General features: G+C 46.1%; 1 protein-coding gene and 1 pseudogene across 5 annotated transcripts in view; both read left to right on the top strand.

Moving 5' to 3' along the window:
• The window catches only part of LOC102735547 (ATP synthase F(0) complex subunit C3, mitochondrial pseudogene), a 7435-nt pseudogene extending 5692 nt beyond the window's left edge, over positions 1-1743 (top strand).
• Positions 1744-3975: 2232 nt separating this feature from the next.
• ECHDC2 (enoyl-CoA hydratase domain containing 2) overlaps positions 3976-23991 on the top strand; it is a 32981-nt gene continuing 12965 nt past the window's right edge. The window contains exons 1-9 of one of the 5 annotated variants that reach the window (XM_081816961.1): positions 3976-4388; positions 11941-11994; positions 12028-12375; positions 17828-17895; positions 17981-18068; positions 20634-20720; positions 21260-21352; positions 22693-22752; positions 22962-23149. In XM_081816961.1, the coding sequence (XP_081673087.1) occupies positions 12243-12375; positions 17828-17895; positions 17981-18068; positions 20634-20720; positions 21260-21352; positions 22693-22752; positions 22962-23149 (717 nt within the window). In that variant the 5' untranslated portion in view covers positions 3976-4388; positions 11941-11994; positions 12028-12242. The remainder of the gene's footprint in view (positions 4389-11940; positions 11995-12027; positions 12376-17827; positions 17896-17980; positions 18069-20633; positions 20721-21259; positions 21353-22692; positions 22753-22961; positions 23150-23991) is intronic. The other 4 variants (XM_081816960.1, XM_081816959.1, XM_031025263.2 and 1 more) reach the window with 4 other exon arrangements.

Here is a 23991-nt window from a genome sequence, read left to right as displayed (position 1 = left end):
ATGCGGGACTCTATTCCGGGACTCCAGGATCATGACCTGAGTCGAAGGCAGACGCTTAACCATCTGAGCCACCCAGGCGCCCCAATAAATCTTTTTAAAAAATAAAAAAATAATAACATACTCCAAAACAAAGATAGATTAATTACATTATAGTTCCAGGCAAAAAGGAGATGAAATAAAGTCCAAGTTTAGTTGTGATGTGCTGTCTAGGAGTTGGTCCTCTGTGAATCAATCCTCCCAACTAAGCTAGGAATCAGCTGCCAGCTTTCGTTCCTTGCTGCTGGGGCACACAGCTAGCTGGCACTCTGTTGACCACCGCCCAGAAAGACGGCCTTGCCAAGACAGGAAAAGATGTCTTTCTCTTCTTCAGACCATTGTGTCTTTAACACCACTGAGGACCAAGAGTATCCTGGCCACCACAGGAACAAATGTCTCAAGATCTTCAGAGATCTGTTTAGATCAGCAAAGAGTAGCCTTGCCCAGACCGAACATTCTCAGTAAGTCCTCATAAATTCTTGGTATTTAAGTTTAAATGTCCATTATGTCATAGTTGCTTCTCCATATGTTCCTATCTATAAGCACCTGGTAGCACAACAGTTCGGCTGCTATCATCCTCATATGGCCTTCCAAATTCACCCTTAGATCAAAACAAGTGCATTAAGTCATAAACAAGTGGATTTGAAATCTTAAACCAATACACAGTTCCCATACGTTGTTTTGTGAGGATGAAATGGTGACAGCAGCAAAACCTTTAGCATTTAACAGAAGGAATATACATGTACATGTGGGATGATTTTTATTTGCTGATTCTGAATTTACAAATTTGCCTACTCAACAAAAATTTATTTATAACCCCAAAATCAGTACTTCAAGAGCTCTTGAGGTGGCCAAAAAAAATTGAGTTGCCCCAGGCATCTGTTCCCAGCTGAGGTAGAACAATACCACGCCCGCTGCCTTCTTGTTTCAACTCCCATGCTGCCGATGAGTGTCTATCTCATGATCTATTTAGTGCCACATTTTTCATGTTTTTGTGCTTTTTGTTTGTGCTTTTGCTGTTTAAAATGGCACACAAGCATAGTGCCTGGAGTGCTGTCTAGTGTTCCTAGGTGCATGAAGGGCATGATAGAGGCCAATCCTTTGATCTCTGCTGGCGTCACCCCAGCAGGCACCCCTCCCGGGAGAGGAGACCAGGTCGCCGGTCGCCCAGGTCCTCCAGCTGCATTGCCCTGCGTAAGATATTCGCCTGCATCAAGCTCGCCTGCACACCCACTCTGATTCGAGTTGGATCCAGAGTTGCATCCAGACCAATTTCTCCATCAGCGTTATCTTGCCCAGACGCTAGGACTGGAGAGAGAATAGCAGTAATAGAAATTAAGTAAACCCACAAAGGCTCTACGGTATTTAATGGGGCCCAGAATGGTGTGTCTCAGGAATCCAAAGGGAGTTTCAGACCAGTGCAATCAGCAGAAACATTGGTACTGCTGCCAAATTTATTGGTGCAGTTGCTGCAACAGTTGGAGTGGCTGGTTCTGGTGCTGGTATTGGAACAGTCTTCAGCAGCCTTATCGTTGGTTATGCCAGAAACCTTTCACCGAAGTAGCAGCTGTTCTCATTGCTATCCTGGAATTTGCCTTGTCTGAAGCTATGAGTCTCTTTTGTTTGATGGTTGCTTTCTTGATTTTGTTTGCCATGTAACAAATTATTGCTCGAAATGTTGGCATTCATATTAATTACAGATGTAATTCTGTGTATCTTACTGTGACTCCGAAAACTGTAGTATTGGTGTCATGGAATAGATGTTATTTCCAAGATCATTTTTTTTGCTGTGATTTGTACTTACCTAAATTTAGATCATCACAAAGCATTCGGGTAGATGCTGTACAAGTCAGAGGAAACGACAGTAGTTGCCCTATGATGAAAAAGAGCCAGTTTTTATGAGAATTCTTTTATATAGTATTCTGCACATTGTAATTTATAGTGCTTTAGGTTATTCATATAAAGGAGAAATGAGTGTTTTCAGCTTCTATGAAATATGATTAACTAAACCAAGATAGTAATTGCTAAAAAAAAGGGGGGGTATGATATGCCTTATGAAGAAAATAGGTGTTAGATAAACTTAGTTCAGACATGAGTTATAGTGCTACTGGCCTTGAGTTCAATGTTAATGAATCAACAATATATACTAAATAAGGTGCCTTTAAACAGAAACAGAAAACAAGTAAGGTTATGTGTTGATAGGTTGACAAACCAGAGGCTTGCAGAAGTCTAACCCTGTATTTTTCCCAGGAGCAATGGTTCAGTATTCACTAATTTAATGTTCACAGGAACTTTTAGAACATAACTATTACAAAAAAGAGAGGTGTGTGTGTGTGTGTGTGTGTGTGTATAAAGAGGCGCCTTCCTGCCCTAAGGGTCTGCCCTTACAGATCTCTGTGACATAAAGCATCAGAACAACTGGAAGGGGGCACCTGGGTGGCTCAGTCACTAAGCATCTGCCCTCGGCTCGGGTCATGATCCCGGGGTCCTTTGATGGAGCCCCACATTGGGCTCCCTACTCGGCGGGAAGCCTGCTTCTCCTTCTCCCACTTCCCCCCTGCTTGTGTTCCCTCTCTCTGTCAAATAAATAAAATCTTAAAAAAAAAAGAAAAAAAAGAACTGGAAGGTCACTCCCTCTAGGAAACCTCCTATAATTGTTCCTAGGACTGCAAGGCCAGGGGTTCATTTAGCAGAAACTCCTTGGCTGAGGAGCCATTGGGCAGGAGGGGGAAAAGGGTAGCTATAAGGAAAGACTAAAGGAAGAACTTAGGGCAAGTGAAGGTGTTCTGAGGCTGAACATGCTGCCTCTGCAGGGGGCTGAGTCCCCTGTCTCTGGGGGAAGGGACATGTTCAAATTGATGCTGACCAGGCTCAGGGATACTGCAGAAGATAGCCTTACACCAGGAGGGAAATTGAACCAAATGGACCTCGAGTTCACAGGCTATTTTCATTTTTTCAAAAAGCCTTATAGAAATTATATGGATTATACCCACCATACCACCTCGAATAAAAATCACCATAGGTTCAAAACATCCACATCCAGACCCCATTCCCTACTGAATCAGAGCCTCTGGGAGTACAGCTTAGGCATCAATATTTAGAACGATTCTTCCAGGTGATTCTAAGAAGCCCCCACTGTGTTAGGTAAAGAACTCCTGGGCTAGGACGAGGTCAATTTAGTAAAATCCCTGGCTGCTCAGAGAAGGGGCAAAGAATCTCCCTCTTTCCTGCCTATCCCTAGAGCTTAGCATAGAGCAAGGCACTGAAGAGTCTTTTACTAAGTGTAGATTTCTTTCTTGAAACTGATTAGCCAATAAAGACAGCAATGGGATCGGCCGATAAGACAGGGTTACCAACCCAATGGAACAAATGACAGGGTCCGGATTAATCATTATGTAACGAATGCTCGCTGTCCACTGGACACTGGCTTCAAAACAGAAGTCCAAGACGCCGGCCTCTGAGGCCGCCCGCCTGGAGCTGGAGGTCGGGTCGCTCCCGAGGCTCTTTATAGAAGCTGATGCCCGGGTGCGTGGCAAGGGCCCACCACAGGAACTCCTGCGTGTCCGGCTCCAAAGGCAGCGGGAAGGGAGGCACTCGCATCAATAGACGGCTCCACAGCGCGGGCAGACACAAGCCATCAAGCCTCTCCAGGACCACCTCGTCCAACAACGACTGCAGTGTGCCCCTTACTACTTAAGTTTGCAGCTCCCAGGGCGCCTGCGCACCAGGACACGAAGGGTCCTCCAGCGCGCAGACGCACTACGATCCGCAGCCCCGGGACGCGGATTGGACCTAGCGATCAGAAGAGGAGTTCCAGAGCGCTGGCGTGACACCACGCCCTTTGGGGGTGGGCTCAGTCCGCGGGGCTCCACCGCCATTGGTCCGGAACCCCGCAGTAACCAGGGGAACTGCAAACAGTGTAGGGGCTGCTTCCGGTTCGAACACCCGGAACCGCCGCCTCTAGGGATGGGGGTCGCTCGGGCAGTTATTCTCCCGTCTCTCCTGAGGCTCCCTCACACAGAATCTTAGGCAAGAGAGCCCTGGGCCACCACTGCCTGACCCAGGGTGGTCCCTGGTCAGAGGGAAAGGGAGCCCTACTGGTCCGGGATGGGAAGAAGAGGCTGGAGGGAGTGGTCAGTGGTTTGGCCACTGTGCAGAGCTGTGTTGGTGTAGGAACCCGGTACAGGCCGGGGGCTCAGAAAAGGTTGAGTGGAAAGGAGAAGTAGAAATCTGAAGGGGGGTCTTGTATGTCTTCGTCGGATGTGGAACTGTGATATCTGGGAGTTGTTATGGGGGTAAGCGTCATCCTGGGGAGTGCGGTCGTCAGCTCCTGGGAAAACGGAGTTGGTAAGGTGGGTGTGGGAAGACGAGGGCATACTCTTTCTGAACTTTGATGTTAATAATTAGTACTGTTCGCTACCAGGAACTCTATAAGCGCTGTCAAGCAACACCTCCTTAAGCTTCTTTAAAAAAAAAAAAAAGAAAAAAGAAAAAGATTTTATTTATTTGACAGAGAGAGAGAGAGAACAAGCAAGGGGAGAAGCAGAGGGAGAGGGAGAAACAGGCTCTCTGCTGAGCAGGGAGCCCGATGTGGGACTCGATCCCAGGATCCTGGGATCATGACCTGAGCCGAAGGCAGATGCTTAACCCACCGGGCCACCCAGGCGTCCCCCTCGTTAAGCTTCGTAACAGCGCTTTGAGATCAGTGGTGTTATCCTGTTTTGCAAATGAAGAAACTGAGGCTCAAAGAAGTTAATTTGCCCCAAATCAAATAGCCAGCAAGTGGCAGAGTGAGAAAGAAACCCAGACACTCTGTCTCTGGAGCTAAATTATAGAGTTTGAGATTTGGAACGGGTTTCAGAGGCTCTTCATTCCAGACGCTGCAAATGCAGATATCTGCAGGGGCAAGTCTGATGGGTTGGATTGGGCTGTAACTGAAAATCAATTCCCCTTTTGAAAGGACGGCTCACTCAGCTCCAACCGACTTTTTTCCTGGGGCACTTCTCTAAAACCATGACAGCCAATCAGTCTGACGACCAGATGGCCAGATGCCTCCCCTGGGCCACTATTTAGGGTTCCCTGAATCTATCCATGGAATTGACCATTGAAAACAATCTAAAAATAGGCTACTCTGATCTCATTTTGAAGATAGGAGGACTAATGTCTAAACAGACTGTTACCTCTGTGCTAGAATCCAGATCATTTTTCTCATTTCACCACTGTCCCTTCAGGGAATTTGTTCCTTGTATCCACTTACTGCAGTGTGGGAAAATTTTTATTTAATTGAACAGTACTTAAAAGACATCTATGTCTTTTGTACTTCAGAGGTATTATAAAATGTCATTTGCAGTTTGCCTTGTGGAAAGATCAATGTAACATTGCTACAAAACAACAGTTCTCATATATTTTTTGATCTCAGGACACCTTTATGCCCTTACCTCAAAAGTGTTTTGTGTATATTATATCTATGATATTTACCATATCAGAAATTAAAGCTGAGAAAATCTTAAAACATTCATTTATCAGCTATTTAAGAATAACCGTAAACTTGGGGCATCTGCGTGGCTCAGTTGGTTAAGCATTCGCTTCTTGGTCATGATCTCATGGGTTTTGAGATCCAGCCCCATGTTGGGCTCCATGCTCAGCAGAAAGTCTGCTTAAGATTATCTCCCTGTGCCCCTCCCTGCACTTGTGCACTTGCTCTCCCTCTCTAAATAAAATAAATCTTTAAAAAATAACAGTAACCCATTACTTCTGAATATAAATAATAATTTTAATGAAAAATAGCTATGCTCCCCCCAAAAAAAAAATTGGTAGGAAGAATAGCATTATTTTACATTGTCTCAAATCTCTTCAATATCTGGCTTGATAGAAAATAGTTAGACTATCATTTCTGCTTCAGCAACCAAACTGTTGTGTCTTTTGACTGATGTATATGAAGAAAGTCTGGTCTCACGTGGATTTTTAATTGCCTTTTCAAATAACTGTAGACATTCTTTTTTGATACTACACTAAAACTTAGCAAGTGGTAATTTCTTGAAGGGTATGTACAGCGTGCCATCTGAAACCATACTGATGAATTTTGTACTCTGTTACGTTAAAATCCATTGGTTTGGGATGCCTGGGTGGCTTAGTCAGTTAAGCAGCTGCCTTCAGCCTGGGTCATGATCCCAGGGTCCTGGGATCAAGTCCCACATCAGGCTCCTTGCTCAGCAGGGAGCCTGCTTCTCCCTTTCTCTCCCTCTGCTTGCGCTCTGTCCAATAAATAAAATCTTAAAAAAAAAAAAAATCCGTTGGTTTATCTTGCCCTTTGTTCGGATATTTTACCCAAGTATGATTTTATTACATTAGGCATTGGTCATTTGGAAAATGTTAGTTTACTGAGTTAAGCAAATCTTCCAAATGTTGACATTTCAAATTCCATAATGTAATATCAAGTGGAATGTCAGTATACAATATCAAGAAAGTCACATTTGTGAATATCACCACCTATCTCATTTTTTTAGAAAAAAGTTTAAACTGCTAAACTCAAAGTAGTAGAAACAAGTTTTCATTTGGGCAAAAAATACTGTCAGTTGTTTTGTTGAAGGGACAGACTCACTTTTTTTTTACAAATTTGAGAAAAATGTCTGCGAAAAACCCAAGTCTGAATAACTATAGTTTGTTAGCTGTTCATTCAAGTAAAATTGGCATTCTATATGTACGTGGCTAGTTCAGCTGGTAACTCAAACACACGAGTGTTTTCTGGGATCAGCTATTATGCTTTGGCTTGTAGCAGAAGTGCTTGATGTGTACTTTCCATTTTGTCACATAATATTAAAAAGATATGTACTCATGGGATGAAATTGAATAAAATTAATTTTTACTATTTCATAAGGACAAAAAAAAACCAAAATAGAAGTCCATGGAAGTGGAGAGGGACTAGTAAGATAATAAAAGTTGCTGTTAATGCTGAAAAGATTGGGAAAGAATATTTCCATTTTCAATGTGGAGGACTAGATAATAAAAAAATTCTCCTGCCAGGGCACCTAGGAGTTGGTTGAGCTGGCAGCTCTTGATTTTGGCTTGGGTCATGATCTCAGGGTCCTGGAATCAAGCACCACATTGGGCTCCATGCTCAGCGGGAGTCTGCTTGAGGATTCTCTCTCCATCTCCCTCTGCCCAACCAACCCCCTGCTCATATGCACTCTCTTGCTCTCTCTCTCTCAAATAAATAAATCTTTAAAAAGAATTTTTTCCTGGGTGGGAGGATGGGTTGGCCTGGTGGTGGGTATTGAGGAGGGCACGTTCTGCATGGAGCACTGGGTGTTATGCACAAACAATGAATCATGGAACACTTCATCTAGAACTAATGATGTAATGTATGGGGATTAACATAAGAATTAAAAAAAAAAGAAAAATAAATAAATAAATAATAAATAAATAAATAAATAAATAAATAAAAAGAATTTTTTCCTGGGGCACCTGGGTGGCTCGGTCGTTGGGCGTCTGTCTTCAGCTCGGGTCATGATTCTGGGGTCCTGGGATCGAGTCCCGCATCGGGCTCCCTGCTCTGCAGGAGGCCGCTTCTCCCTCTCCCGCTCCCCTTGCTTGTGTTCCCTCTCTCGCTGTCTCTCTCTCTCTGTCAAATAAATAAATAAAAATCTTAAAAAAAAAAATCTAGAAAAAAGAATTTTTTCCTGCCAAGAAACACCCAGAAATGCTGGATAAAATGCAATAAATATTCTTTTAAATGCATACAGTATAGAGGAGGGGCATTTTTTCTTTTAATTTTATACCCATCTGTACTGTTTGAATGTTTTGACTTTGTATATTACTTTTTTAAGACTATTTGAGAGAGAGCGAGCATGAGCTGGGGGGAGGGGCGGAGGGAGAAGCAGACTCCCCACTGAGCAGGGAGCCCGACATGGGGCTTGATCGCAGGACCCCAGGACCCTGAGATCATGACCTGAGCTGAAGGCAGATGCTCAAGCCACCCAGGTGCCCCTGTGTATTACTTGTATTTTTACTGTGTCATGTCTTTAATTTTTGTCGTGTTTTGTTTTCATTTTCCTTATTTTGGGGGTAGATAATACTCACCACATGAATTAAGATTCAAAAAGTACAAAATGTCAAACTGCCAAAATTCTCCCTCCCACCCCTATTCCATTTCCCAGTTTCCTCTTCCTATCCTAGAAATATTTTATGTAACTACAGCCAAGTAATGTTCGTTGTACATGCACACCTGAGTGGTGTTATCCCCCTCTATAACACACATTTTAACTTTCTTTACATGCTATTTCACATCTTAAATTTTTCATACAACAATAGATTTTGAAGATTTTATCAGTGCATAAAGAGCTGCTTGTGTTGTTTTTTTAAATAACTTCCTAGTGTTCCATTTATGGAGGTACCATACTTTATTTAACCATTCCCCTATTGGTGGATATTAAGATGGTTTTCAGTGGTGCCTGGGTGGCTCAGTCAGTTAAGTGTCTGCCTTCGGCTCAGGTCATGATCCCAGGGTCCTGGAATCGAGTCCTTCATCAAGCTCCTTGCTCAGCCGGGAGCCTGCTTCTCCCTCTCTTTCTGTCTGCCATTCCCCCTGCTTATGTTCTCTGTCTCTGTCAAATAAATAAATAAAATTTTTTAAAAAAATGATGGTTTTCAGTCTTTTGTTATTATATGGCGTCCTGCAATGTGCATGTATCATTGCACACCTGTGTGGGTATGTCTGTAGGTTAAATTCCTAAAAATGGAATTTGTGGGTCAAAAAGGAGATAATTTATAGTTCTGATATATATTGCCAATTGCTCTCCATTAAAGACATTCCTACAAAAATGTGAGAGTATTTGCATATATTCTTTTATAACTAAAACAATAGTTTTATTTATTTATTTTTAAAGATTTTATTTCTTTATTTGACAGAGAGATAGAGAGCACAAGTAGGCAGAGCGGCAGGCAGAGGGAGAGGGAGAAGCAGGCTCCCCGCTGAGCAGGGAGCCCGATGTGGGGCTCGATCCCAGGACTCTGGGATCATGAACTGAGCCAAAGGCAGATGCTTAACCGACTGAGCCACCCAGGCACCCCTAAAACAATAGTTTTAAAAACTTATAATTCAGAAGAGATTACTGAGGAATTACTTCTGCTTAAAAGCTGCAGGATTAAAAAGGACAAAAATATTATTACCTATAGCCATATTGTTATTACCACTGTTCTATCCCCATTGCCCCTCTGCTGATTTTCCTTGGAGTCCCAGGAACAATAATAATGTAGAGGAAGGGGGGCACCTTGTTATTTTAAAAACCAGGCACCAGATCTCCTCAATCACAGAAATTCTGTGATTGGTGTATTAGTTTGCTAGTGCTGTCATAATAAAGTACTATAGATTGGGTAGCTTAAACAACAGAAATGTGTTTTTTCACAGTTATAGAAGCTGGAAGTGTGAGATGAAGGTGTCAGCAGGGTTGATTTTGTCTGAGGCCTCTCTCCTTGGCTTGCAAATGGCTGTCTTCTCCCTCTGTCTTCACATGGTCTATCTTCTCTACTTATCTGTGTCCAAATCTCCACTTCTTGCAATGACATCAGTCATATTGGATGAAGTTCTACCCTAATGACCTCATTTTAACTTAATTACCTTTTATTTTTTTTAAAGATTTTATTTATTTATTTGACGGAGAGAGAGAGCACAAACTGGGGGAGCGGCAGGCAGAGGGAGAAACAGACTTCCTGCTGAGCAGGGAGCCCGATGTGGGGCTCGATCCCAGGATCCTGGGATCATGACCTGAGCCAAAGGCAGACGTTTAACCATCTGAGCCACCCAGGCGCCCCTTAATTACTTTTTAAAGACAGTCACATTGTGATATAGTAGGGAATAGGCCCTCAACATATGAATTTAGGGGGGACATAACAGTCCCTAACAGCATTAACCTCATTAAGTATGAGAAGTGGAGTCCCACAGTTGCTCCTCAGCCTTTCTTTCTTATGCAGTCTGTCTCTGTTATTTAAGGAGTGAAAGAATTAGAGTTGTGTCCAGGAATATATAGAAAAGGGACACAGAGGGATGGCCGGATGATCCATAATCTGAATTAATTCATTGGAAGCAAAGGCAAGGGATCAAAAATGACTAGGACTGCTATAAACCCCAATTAATATTTTAGGTCACAGAGAGGAACTTAGAGTTTCCCATTAGACCCAGGAAGGAGATGAGAGCCCATTTTTGTTAAAACCTTAATGGACATAGTGATGACCCCAGCAAGCACCAATGGCTTTAAAAAGAGAAGATTTTGTTTCTAGATCACCTAACAGTCCAGCCATTGGTTGGAGGTGTGGATTGTTAGTGACTTTGGGGTCATCAACAAGTGGAAGGTGGAGGAGGGAGAGTGTGCACTGAATACTCTTTATTGATCCACCCAGAATGAACTAAACAGGGCCTCTGACAACTTCTGCACAAGCAGTTTGGGTAGATAGTGGAGCAGAAGCTAGGGACTCACATTCACAAATATTTTTGAAATCTAATTATTGAGCTGCTGACCTACTGGATTTCTTGAAGGAGAAATGGGATTTTTGAAGCATATTGGGATGATTGAAGCATAACTGAGCAGTGAGGGAGTGAAGTCCATGAATGCAGACAATGCCAGAATGAATAAGTGAAATGACATTTTAAAAATGAAATAACATTTATTGGGCATTTATGTAAGCAAAGTTCACACCCCCCCATTCAGTCATCATAATACCACCATGACATAGTAACAAAGATACTCTTCTTCACCGAGCTCTAGCCACACTCCTCTGAGCCTCACCCAACTCTAGCCACACTCCTCTACTAGGCCTCAACGTTAACCTACAAAGACTTAAACACTAATATAGTTTCTAGCAACTCCAGGCCACATTCCTAAGATGACCCTAGCCCCCCTTAAAGTGCCTGCATGAGAAATATAAGCCAGCTATAGAAATTAATAAAGAGAAACCTTGAGTATATTGGTGTTGGTTTTCCCTGTAAAACAAAACAAAACATTAAGTTATCAAAAAAAAAAAGAGAGAAACCTTACTAAAATGCAGTCAGGAGGCTAGAAGGTGGAGCTCTGGTGCCCTACCACTGGACATCAATCACAGGAAGAATTGTCAATTACAGACCCATCAGGAGAGGATGTACATTGTATCTCCTTCAAGAAATCCAGTAGGTCAGCAGCTCAGCTGATGAGAAACCCTGTCACCCTGAACTCTTGCTTTTCTCCAGTGGGTTTTGGTTTCAAAACAACCCCTCCCAACTTCTCTCCTCTGTTGGACTAACCTATGGTTGTATCCTGTGGCTTGTCTCAAATTGCAATTCTCTGCTATTCCCAAATAAACCTATTTTTGCTGGTAAAATAACTTTTATTTTTAAGGTCAACACTGCCAAAAGAATTTATTGCTTGTTCCAGCCAACACCTGAAGACAACCCCCCCAACCCTCCACCCCCACTTTCTGTGGGAGCCTAATTTTGGATAAGCCTCCCTTAGCTGACCCAGACAGGTTTAACCTGGCCAAACGCGTTCCATGATTTTTGTAATTTTTCACTTCCCTGATTCTATTATACAGGCCCGGTTCACCCACCTCCATATTCCCTCCTCCGTTTAAAACTCTCAGCCCCCTCTGTACAAACGGGAGTTTGAGCTCATTTGGTTAAGCGTCTGCCTTCCGCTCAGATCAGGATCCAGGCTCTCCGCTCAGGGGGGAGCCTGTTTCTCCCTCTCCCTCTGCCTGCTCTCTGCCTACTTGTCTCTCTCTCTCTGTCTGTCAAGTAAATTTAAAAAATCTTAAAAAAAAAAAAAAAGTTTGAGTTCAGTTCACACTGGATAGTCCCTTTTGCCGTAGTATATTTTATATTACTGAGTAAAACCTGTTCTCACGACTTTAACCAGCCTCCCCCTTTATCTTTGACAGTAGTCACTATTACGATCCCCGCTTTACTGATGACAACACTGACACTTAAAAGAGGTTGACATCCAAAAAAAAAAAAAAAAAAAAGAGGTTGACATCCTTGCCCCGCGTCGCTCAGCGGGGCTGGGTGGGCTTCGCCTAGCCAGGGCTCCAAGTCTCCAAAAGGCAAGAGGCGTAGAGAACCGCTGTGGGCTCTGCGCCAGGAGGTGGAGCAGTTGCGAAAACCTGCGGCCCAGCTGCGAGCTTTCCCCGGCAGCGGACCGAGCAGTGGAGGGGCTCTTGGCACCTTCCCAGCCTGCGCCCAGATGCTGCGCGCCCTGACCAGCGGCCTGCGCCTTCCACGCCCCTGGAGGCCCCTTCGCACGCGCAGCTGCGCCTCCCACGGAGCTACCGGCGACCCCGAGATCCAAGTGCGCGCCCTGACCGGCCGCGACCAAGGTAAGTGCGCTGTCCCAGGGAGCGCCCAGGAGGCGCGGGAAGACGGACCAGTAAGGGGAAGGCAGGCCGCTCGCGGCGTTTGAGGATTTGATCCCCGGCTGCGGTTTCCCAGTCAAGGCTCCCCAAACCTTTCGTAAGGCCGGGGAGGAGGGTGACCACCTTACCAGCCGCCCCGACCCCTAATTGCGGTGTAACTCTACGTCAACCTAAGTCCCTTCAGTCCCCCATTCGGTGGCCTGGGGATGTGAAGGAGGGGAGGGGAACTCGCGCAGGGATAGGACGAGGCACCAGCGACCCACCGCTTCCACCCCAGTAACTTTAAAAGGCCAGTTGTCCGTCCCGGCCTAGAGTCCTGGCTCGGTTCCAGCGGGGCAGGCGGCGGAGCCAATCCCGCCAGCCAGGCAGGGCCGAGTAGGGGGAGAGGAGAGCAGAGGTTGGGGCGTCAGCTGCGCACGGCTCCCTGCGCTCTGGCCCTGCCCACGCTGGCCGACTTTTGTGCCCTTTTGCGTCAAAGAGAGAAAGTTCCCGCTGGTCACTGGTGACGTGGTTTGGAGCCTATGGCCAAGAAAGAATTCTGGATGCGAATTCGGTGCAAAAAGTGGTTTTATTTAAGCGCAGGGACAGGACCCGCGGGCAGACAGCGCCCTGGGGTTGTGAGGAGTGACTGATTATGTAAGATTTTCTGTCCTATGGAGGGGTGGGTAATGTTAGGGCTCCAGGAATCTATAGGTTTCTGGAGATTGCTTTTTTTTTTTTTTTTTAGAAATCATTAAGACAGTTGCAAACTGCTGGAGACTCAAGTCCTGCGGGACTGTGATCCCTATCAGTTAACCATTTGGTTTTTTTTGTTCGTTTGTTTTGTTTTTTAAAGATTTTATTTATTTATTTGAGAGAGAGAGAAAGCATGAGGTGGGGAGGGTCAGAGGGAGAAGCAGACTCCTCGCTGAGCAAGGAGCCCGATGCGGGACTCGATCCCGGGACTCGATCCTGGGACTCCAGGATCATGACTTGAGCCGAAGGCAGTCGCTTAACCAACTGAGCCACCCAGGCGCCCTAACCATTTGTTTTTTCCCCTTTCCTTTGTGCTGGGGCAGCCAGGAGTCCCTGAGGAATGTCACACACATTCCACCTGGGCCGGCGGGGGTTGGGGGGGGAGGTTGCCGCGTGTTAGCTTGTGCTTTGCCCTCAGCTTGCCTTCTGCTCCCTCATCAACGGGCAGAGAACATTTTCCGATTGCACCTGTTGTGTTGTTTTTGAGGGGTGAGAGGAGACCAAAGTGCATTCAGTGGCGTTACTCACACGCCTCAGTCCGCTGCCTGTTACCATCAGGGCAAAGCCATTTTCTTGGCTTTACTTTCTCCCCAGTCCCAACCCCTCTCCCTAAATTTGATGTAACAGAGTTTGTGCTTTAATTTACATAGTTCTAATGTACATAGATGGTGTCCTACTATACATTTTCTATTTATTTCTTCCTTTTTTCCCTGCTTGAGTCTAAGGTTTTTTTGTTTTGTTTTTGTTTGTTTTGACAAGAGAGAAGTTTTTTTTTAAGATTTTATTTATTTATTTGACAGAGAGAGACACAGCGACAGACGGAACACAAGCTGGGGAGCGGGAGAGGGAGAAGCAGGCTTCCCACAAGCAGGAAGCCCGATGTGGGGCTCGAAGCAGAAGGCAGAAGGCAGATGCTTAACGACTGAGCCACCCAGGTGCCCCTGGAGAGAAGTTTATTAAGATACAGAAAAAGCTCTCTATTGACTCTTCCGGGGAGCAAGAATTTTCTGTCCCCTTCAAGGTCTTTCTAGCTGGACTAAATTGACATGAAAATTCACACAGGAGAAAATCAAATTTAATTTTGAATGTACAGGGAATTCACACAGAATGGAAATTCCAAAAACAAGCAAAATGAGATATATATATGTCACTCTAAACTAAGGAGAAGAGGGTAGGGGTCTGGGACTTCAGAGGGAGGGAATGCAATTCACAGGAAGATAAAAGGAGTAAATGTTTGGTAAACAAATGTTCGCTGGGCCACCCAGAAACAATGGGACATAGAGGACTTTGATCAAACAGGCAATGGAGTACCTGGGCGGCACAGTCGGTTAAGGGGTTAAACTTCTGAGTCTTGGTTTCAGCTCAGGCTCAGCACTCAGCAAGGAGTCTGCTTAAGACTCTCTCCCTCTCGCGGGGCGCCTGGGTGGCTCAGTTGGTTAAGCAACTGCCTTCGGCTCAGGTCATGATCCTGGAGTCCCGGGATCGAGTCCCGCATCGGGCTCCCTGCTCAGCAGGGAGTCTGCTTCTCCCTCTGACCCTCCTCCCTCTCATGCTCTCTGTCTCTCATTCTCTCTCTCGCAAATAAATAAAATCTTAAAAAAAAAAAAAAAGACTCTCTCCCTCTCCCTCTGCCCCTCCCCGCCTGCTTGCTCTCCCGAGCTCTCCCTCTCAAATAAATAAATCTTTTTAAAAAATATTTATTTATCTTTTTATCTTTTTATTTCTAAGATCTTTTTTAAAAAGATTTTATTTATTTGAGAGAGAGAGCGAGCACGAGTGGAAGAAGCAGAAGAGGGAGAGGGAGAAGCGGACTCCCCACCGAGCAGGGAGCCCGACTCCAGCTGAATCCCAGGACCCCGGGACCATGACCTGAGCCGAAGCCAGACGCTTAACCAACTGGGCCACCCAGGTGCCCCTCAAGCAAATAAATCTTAAAAAACAAACAAACAAAAAAAACAGGTCTTGCTAGGTTCCTCCCAGTCTACCATACCTAGTTCATAGTAATGTAGTTATCTATGGTGATAGCTCTCTTCCTGGATCAGATCCTCTATCTAAATTCTTTTTAGGCAGTTGTGGGGGAGGTAAAGAGCTTTTTCTGAATCTGCTGGGTTTGATTGCTTAACTCAAATAATCTTCATGCCAAAGTGACCCAAAGCAGCCTGCCCTTGGCCCCTACAACTCCCACCTACATTACCTAGCCTGTGATCTAGGCCATCCAAACGTAAGTGACCCGAGGTCAGCTGCTAAGGAAATTATTAGCCAGTGGCATGGTGGGTTTGGTAAGAATGGAGATGGGGTGTGGTACAGACCTATCCCCACTGCAGAGGTCCCGTAAGGGCAATGTTCTCAGAATCAGGGCTCAACTAAAAGCTTAAGGACCATGGCTGAGTCGTCTCTTACTTCTCCAGGACCTGACATGGAGTAGTACAAATTGAATGAAAGCCAAAGATGCCCTGTCTGGCTCCTCACAGCACCCAGCTTGAAGTTCTTTCCTTTTATTGAATCCTGGAATTTTCCCTAGCATCTATGCCTTTTTCCTGCTCACTGTACCCACAAACTCTGGCTAAGCACTTATGGGCATTATATTTTTTCCTTTTTTTTTTTTTTTTGAGATTTTATTTTTAAGTACTCTGTACACCCAGTGTGGGGTCTGAACTTACAACCTCAAGATTAAGAGTCCCATGCTCTACCGACTGAGCCAGCCAGGTGTCCCAAGGCATTATTTCTTTAAATCCTCATAATGGCCTTTTTATTATTTCTATTTATGGATCAGGAAATTGAAGGCCAGAAGAGTAAAGCAACTTGCCCAAAGCCAATGGCTAAGCTGTGACTTGAGCCAAGTCCCCTATTTGTATTCTGCAGGGAGGAGATAAAGATGGAGAGAACAGATAGAGATGAAATATGGGAGACAGCCAGAAAGAAAGGAGACAGAACAGGAAAGTGAAGAGGAGAGAGGAAAGTTTCTATCAATCTCAGAACGTCATGACCGTGATAGTTTTCTATTGCCACATAACAAATTACTACAAACTTTATTGCTTAAAATAATATACATTTATTATCTTATAGCTTCCGTAGGTGAGAAGTCCAAGCACAATTTAGCCGGATTCTCTGCTTCAGGGTTTTACTGAGCTGCAATCCAGGAGTTGGCCAGGGCTGTGGTCTCATCATAGGCTTGACTGAGGAGAGATCTGCTTCCAAGCTTCTCCCGTTGATAGAATTCACCTCTTATGGTTGTAGGACTGAAGCCCTGTTTTCTTCCTCTTGGCCTGGGGGCCATTCTCAGCTCCTGGGGGCTGCCTCTAGTTCCTTGCCACATGACCCTCTCTGTAGGCCCACTAGTTTGTCTAGTGTACCCTAGCAAGACAGAGTCATACATACATTGTAACCTAATCATGGAACTAACACCTCATCACTTCTGCCATATAATTGAACCCCAATCTTGGAAGTGACATTTTATGATCTTAGCTGCATTCTGTTGGTTAGAAGCAATTCTCCTGCCCACACTCCAGGGAAGATTATTGAGGATATGAAGATTGGGCCCAGTCTAGGGTCTCTCTGCCACAAAGACCTTGGACCTCTACACTCTGACATGGTTTTTCTGTATCTACCAGAGTTTCCCTTCCCCAAAGTTGCAGCATTTTCTTTCCTGGAGCACTAGAGCTGGAGAAGACCTTGGGCACATCTTTCTGTGGGACCTCCAGGCCTGCTGGGCTCAAAGAACTTTTTGAAGGTTTCTAGGGAGGCTAAGGAGCCCACTTAGTCTGAATGTTATGGTTTTCTCTCCTGAACCACAGTTCTCTAACTCCTGGCTGGAAACTCTGTCCCTTGAGAGCCCTGAAACTTTCATTGTCCCTTCCCTGTGTCACACAAATCAACTCACACTGAGAATGCCATCTTAATAAATACTGCTTGTTCCACAGACAAGGCTAAGAACCCTGGGATAAAATAATAAGAGGCCTTTGAAAGCTAAAGGATTGGTAAACACGGGAGGGAAAACAGCCAAGAAGGTGTAAGAGTATTTGAGCCCTTGCCCAGAGCCAGTCTCTCTTCCCTACAACTGGCCCAGATTGTGGGGGTGAGTTGAGGCTAGAGTGGGAAGCAATGGCCAGATTGGGGAAGGGGGGCATCTTTTGGGTGGTATTAAGGAATTTGACTTAATTTTGGTGAAAAGAGAAAGGGAAGGACATGGCTGGATTTGGGTTAGAAAGAGGATTCTGACCCAAATGAGGGAATGAATGTGGAGTGGGGAGGAGGAGCAAGACTGAAGGCAAGAGGGCCAGTTGGGTGATTCATGTAGTAGAAGAGAGCCCACACCAGGTTACTGGCTGCAGAGAGGGATATTAGCCAAAAGATCTGAGATCTATTTAAGAGGTTGAATTGGTTAAGGGGACTGAGTAAATTTCATGGGTGAGGAAGAGGGAGCAACAGGACAGACTCCTGGGTTAATAGAGCATTTGCTCTCCAAGGGTACAGGAGAAAGACTGATCCATGGAGTTTACAAGCTCTTCCAGTTCTGTGAGGCAGAAAGAACAAGGGGTTATTCTCTCCATTTTATAGTCAGGGAAACTGAAGCCTGGATGTATGTGACTTGCCTGAAGTCACAGTGCTCATTAAGGGTAGAGGTTGCCCAGAACCCAGGCTGCAGGCCTACTGGCACCCAAGGCTGCCCTGTCACCTACAGGAATCACTGAGATTCTGATGAATAGACCGAGTGCCCGCAATGCCCTGGGGAACATCTTGGTCAGCGAGGTGAGAAACGGCAGACCTCAGGGTGGGTGCGGGGGTGCTGGGCCGGGGCTGGACTGGGAGGTTTCTGACAAGGTCTCCTCTGCAGCTGCTGGAAGCTCTGGCCCAGCTACGGGAGGACCAGCAAGTGCGTGTTCTGCTATTCAGAAGTGGAGTGAAGGGTGTGTTCTGTGCAGGTGGGTTTCCTCCCCTGCCCCTACCCCGGGGCTCAGCAAGATACCCTCAGCCTACAGGGGGTTGGGGGCTTAGGTCAGCTCTAGCATAGGACTTACTATTCCCATTTTACAGATGTGAACTCAAATACTCAGACATAAAATTCCTTGCCTAGTGTTACACAGCTAGTAAGAGGTAGAATAGAATTTTAACTTGGCACCTCTGACCCCCAAATCCTTATTCTTTCTGCTACACCATGCTCTGTTCTGACCCTTCATTGAGGAAATGAGGAAACTGAATCCAGTGACATTCACAAGGTCTGTGGCCAAGATGGGACTCTGTGCCCCTTTGCCCACCCACAAGATCTCAGTCCCTGTCACCATAGCTCTCCACCGCCCCTGGACAATTTGGTCCTCACAAGAGGATAAGCACCATGAACTTCTGTCTCAAAGACAAAAAACGTCCCATCCCCACAACAAGAAGCAAGTGAGTGAGAGATATGCTGGGCTAAGAACCCACTCTGGGTGACTGGGGAAGGGACAGCAGTGGTCAATGGGAGGTGGGAAGAGGCCATGGGGCGCTGTAGGAGGTCTGGGTCTGTCCCTGACTTGCTCTGGAATCCTGGGATCGCCCCTATTCCTCTCTGGGCCTCAGTTTCTCCATCTGTCATTGAGGGGTTGGAACTAATCAAAGACTTGCAAGGGCCCTCAGCTCTGACTTCCTAATCTCAGACTTGAAGAGAATATATTCACCCCCTACTCCGACCTCCAGCCCCCTGCCATCTGGCCTTAGATGACACTACTCTCACCAAGGTCCTTGCCCACCTCCATGCCACTGTGTCCTGCCCTTGCTTCTCAGTTCTCATCTTACCTGACTGCTCAGCCTCCTTGGACCACACTGACCCCTCCTGTTAAAAAATAATCAATGTCAGCCATTTCTCAATAAAACTGGAAAGAAATAATACATTTTAAATATTATTTTATACATTTAAAATTGTGGTAAATCTATACAGTACACAGAGTTTACATTTTAACCATTTTTTTAAAGATTTTATTTATTTATTTGAGAGAGAGAGAGAGAGAGCACATGAGGGGGGGGGAGGGTCAGAGGGAGAAGCAGACTCCCCGCCGAGCAGGGAGCCCGATGCGATGCGGGACTTGATCCCGGGACTCCAGGATCATGACCTGAGCCGAAGGCAGTTGCTTAACCAACTGAGCCACCCAGGCGCCCCATTTTAACCATTTTTAAGTATAAAATTAAGTGACACTGAGTACATTCACAAGGCCATGCAACTATCACCACTGTCCAGTTCCAGACATTTTTCATCATCCCAAACAAATTCTGTACTCATTAAGCAATCCCTCCCCATTCCTCCTCCCCCAAACCAGCCCCTGATAATCTCTGTTGTACTTTCTATCTCAATCAATTTGCCTATCCTAGGTACCTCATACAAGTGGAATCATGCATTTGTCCTTTTGGGTCTGGGTTCTTTTACTTAGCATAACGTCCTCAAGGTTCATCCATAGTATAGCATGGCAGAACTTCATTCCTTTTTATGGCTGAACCATACTCCATTGTTTATATACTACATTCTGTTTATCTTTTTTTTTTTTTAAGATTTTATTTATTTGTCAGAGAGAGCACAAGCAGGGGGAGTGAAAGGCAGAGGGAGAAGCAGGCTCCCTACTGAGCAAAGAGCCTGATGCAGGACTCGATCCCAGCACCCTGGGATCATGACCTGAGCCAAAGGCAGACGCTTAACCAACTGAGCCACCCAGGTGCCCCTTGTTTATCTATGTTGATGGGCACTGGGTTGTTTACACCTTTTGGCTATTGTGAATAATGCTGCTATGAATCATGGCAGGCAAGTCTCTGAGTCTTTGCTTTTAATTGTTTCAGGAGTGGAATTGCTGGATCATATCATTCTACGTATAACTTTTTCAGGACCCACCTGAGTGTTTTCCATAGCAGCTGCATCATTTCCCGTTCCCACCAGCAATGCATCAGGGTCCTCCACACCCATGCCAGCACTTGTTTTCTGCCTCTGTTGTTGTTGTTGTTTATAATAACCATCCTAAATGGTGTGAAGCTGGTTTCTCATTGTGGATTTGACTTGCATTTCCCTAATGACTAATGATGTTGAGCATCGATTCTTGTGCTTATTGACCATCTGTATGCATCTTCTTTGCAGAAATGTCTATTCAAGTCCCTTGTCCTTTGTGGTTTTTGTTGTTGAGTTCAAGGAGTTCTTTATGTATCCTAGATTATTACTACCTTATCAGATATGTGATTTGCTAATATTTTCTTCCATTCTGTGGGTTGTCTTTTCACTCTTTTGATAGTGTCCCTTGATGCACAAAAGTTTTTAATTCTGATGTCCAACTTATCTTTTTGTTGTTGTTGCACCTGTCCTTTTTTGACACACAACCCCCCTTTTCTTCCCTGGCTTCCTTGACCATGCTTTCCTGATGTTTCACCTTCCTCTCTGGCTGCTTCTCCTCAAGTTTCTTGGCTGGATCCTTCAACGGCCTGGGATTCAGTAATGGGTCATGTCACAAAGGCTGTCACCAACCCCTCACCGTCTGCAGGTGCAGACCTGAAGGAGCGGGAGCAGATGAGTGAGGCAGAAGTGGGGATCTTTGTCCAGCGGCTCCGAGGCCTGATGAATGAGATTGGTGAGGTTCTTGGAGTGGGTTGGAGGAGGACATTCCATAGGAGTCAAATTTCACCAAGCATGCTTTCAGGCTTTGACAATTACTGTTCCTTTTGCCTGGAATTTCCCTCCTTGGCCACCTGAACTTTTTAGTCATCCTTTAAGACCACCAGGAAGCTTTATCTCGAAGCTTTATCAGAGCACTGATCACCCTGGGTCATCATTGCCTGTTTATAGGTCTGCCTTCCCCATGTCTATTCAGTTCTATGTTCCCAGCCCACCGAGTATGGGGCTTGACACGGAACAGAAAGGCTGGTCCCAGGGAGGCCAACAGGAAAGTGGGCCTGAGCGGGGATCATGTAGCCCATCTCCCCACTCTAGTATCCCAGCTGATTCCCCAACTTTCCCCAATAGGAAAACCTACTTCTAAGATAACCTGGCTGAGGTACCAGGTAATGTTCCAAACCTGGGACCAGTGAGGCCATAGCCCCTCCCCAGCCTTGAGTCCCTGTCCTGGTCCTGCCAGGGCCTCTCAGGCTGAGCCCTTCTTCATCTCCACAGCAGCCTTCCCTGCGCCCACTATTGCAGCTATGGACGGGTTTGCCTTGGGCGGAGGCCTGGAACTCGCCCTGGCCTGTGACCTCCGAGTGGCAGGTACTGGGCAGGAGGAGAGGTGGGATAGGGTGAGGAGGCAAGTGTAAGTAAAACAGAGTAAGTCTGGGGACTCTGCAAAGTTAGCCACTACTCTGGGCTTTCCAAACAGCAGCAAAACTAGAGAAAGGCGATGTGGGAGATCCAGAGTTTGGGTGTAAGCTGGTTCCCCTCCTGGCCCAGCCACTGACCGCTGTAGCACCTGTCACCTCCCAGAACCAGCCTCCCTCATCTCAAGAATGCTTCTACCAACCCCAGAGCAACTGGCTAGAGGACAAAAAGAGAACAGAGAGGGGAGACTGAGGACAAAGATTAATTGTTCAACTTTCCAGTTCTATGCAAGCCAATTCTGTGTCATGTTTTGCACAAAGACAGTCACAGGGGCAGTCTGTCACCAGTCCAGCTACTCACAAACATGCCTGGGCATGAACATTGCCCTCTGGTTCACTCTGGCACCAGCCAAGGTTTGCATTACTTGTTCAGAGCGGTTGAGCTTTGAAGAGTGGAGGGAGGGGATGAAGATAATTGATTGCCCTTCTAGGAGGCAGTTAGAAAAAGTCCGAGGGCTATCTGGTGCCACTCTCTTCTCTTCCCCTCGCTGCTTTCTCCTGCCACTCCAGGTAGAACATTTAGAAATATGTACCTCCAGGCATAGAGGTAGGTTGTTATGCTCCAACTTGCTTCTCAGGGGCCCATGTTTAGGGCAACTAACTTGCAGGGTTTTGGTAGATAGCGGAGAGAATATAAAACCCCTTATAGGCAGAAGGAATGGCCATTCCCTGTGGCCACACTGTGTGGTTCAGATGGCCTGTGAGGGGATTCAGGAGAAGCCTGTGGGTTGGGACACTCCAGGAGAGCTCCTTAGAGGACACAGAACTCGGAAGGAGATGTGGACTGGAACTCAGGGAAACACAGGCTGGTGAAAAGCTGAGGGAATAACTGGTAGGAGCAGGAGCCTGAGGTAAGGGTCAAGTGAGACAGAGAATCCATTACCCCACAAACAGGCACTGGGCAACTTCCAAGAATCCCTTCCTTGTTACAAGCACCATTACTTCATTTGATCCTTAGCAGCTCTCTAAGGTAATCCTATTTTTTCCACCTGTGAATGAGGCTCAGGGTGAGATTGGCCTGGATGCATACCTTCACTCCTGGGAAGTAGGATGAGGGCCTGAGCTTCCGGACTTCTGTGCTAGAGCTCTTCCCAAGGCAGAGTCTGGAGAGGTCTGTTATGGCCCATGAAGTGGTTGGCTGGAGGGCTGAGCAGAGCCTAGAGGCAGATGTCTCTTCCCTCTGGGGACTGGCCCTGCAGGATAGTGTGGGTGCTTCACTCTGTTCTGTTTAAGCAGCTTCCTCAGCTGTCATGGGGCTGATCGAGACAACCCGAGGGCTCCTCCCCGGAGCAGGTAACTACCCACTGCACCCATCCTTCTCTTACTTAATCCCATTCTCTCCAGGTTACTTCCCTGCTTTCCTCTTTTGCCTTATGCTCTGGGCTCTGCCCTTCCATCCTAACTCAGAATCTGCTCCTTTAAGTCTTGGTTGACTCCCAAACTGGGCTTCTCTGGGCTCCCACTTCCCATGTGGATTTACTAACCCTGCTCCATCCCGGCAGGAGGGACTCAGAGGCTGCCTCGATGCCTGGGGGTGGCCCTGGCAAAGGAGCTCATCTTCACAGGCCGAAGACTGAGTGGTGCCCAGGCCCAAGCCCTGGGGCTGGTGAACCACGCTGTTTCCCAGAATGAGGAGGGCAACGCCGCCTACCATCGGGCACGGGAACTGGCCCAGGAGATCCTGCCCCAGGTGTGGTTGCAGTCCAGCACAGGAGGGAGGGCCTGTGCCATGGGGGAGGGAGGGGGGTGCAACTGTGGGGAGGCCAGGGGGTATGTCCCATGGGGCCACACTAGATCCACTTATCCAGACTTATCTTTTATTTTTTTAAAGAGTTTATTTATTTATTTGACAGAGAGACACAGCGAGAGAGGGAACACAAGCAGGGGGAGTGGGAGAGGGAGAAGTAGGCTTCCCGCTGAGCAGGGAGCCCGATGCGGGGCTTGATCCCAGGACCCTGGGACCGTGACCTGAGCCAAAGGCAGACGCTTAACGACTGAGCCACCCAGGCGCCCCCCAGACTTATATTTAAATTGAATTAAAAATTTAGTTTCTCTGAGCACTTGCCTGGCTCAATCAGTAGAACACACGATTCCTGATCTTAGAGTTGAGATCAAGTCCCACACTGGTGTACAGATTACTTAAAAATAAAAAAAAATTTAGTTTCTCAGTTACACTTCCCCATTTCAGATGCTAACGGCGACATGTGGCTAGTGCCTACTACATTGGACAGTACTGCAATAAAATGTCCCCAAAACTAAAAAAGCAAAATTCTAAAGCAGATAAAGAACAACCAGCTTATCTTTCCAGCCACACTGCAGAGTGGAGAAATTCCTGAAATACATCATGTAAGACATGTGTTAGGACTCAGCCTACGTGTACCAGGACAGGATCTGGCTGATGGGGTCTCCAAGGACCTGGGAGCCTCTCACTGCTGGCTTCTCACTACTCTAAGAGGACCAAGAGGGATGTCCCAAGTTTCCATATGAAAGCAGCTTGAAATGGAGCTAGGTTTTATAATTGATAGTAAATAC

This window comes from Leptonychotes weddellii, chromosome 4 (assembly GCF_054177405.1).
Source record: "Leptonychotes weddellii isolate Sample4059 chromosome 4, ASM5417740v2, whole genome shotgun sequence".
In the NCBI taxonomy this organism is placed as follows: domain Eukaryota; kingdom Metazoa; phylum Chordata; class Mammalia; order Carnivora; family Phocidae; genus Leptonychotes; species Leptonychotes weddellii.
The sequence above is the reverse complement of the archived record's forward strand: the minus strand, read 5'-3'. Positions and strand labels throughout refer to the sequence as shown.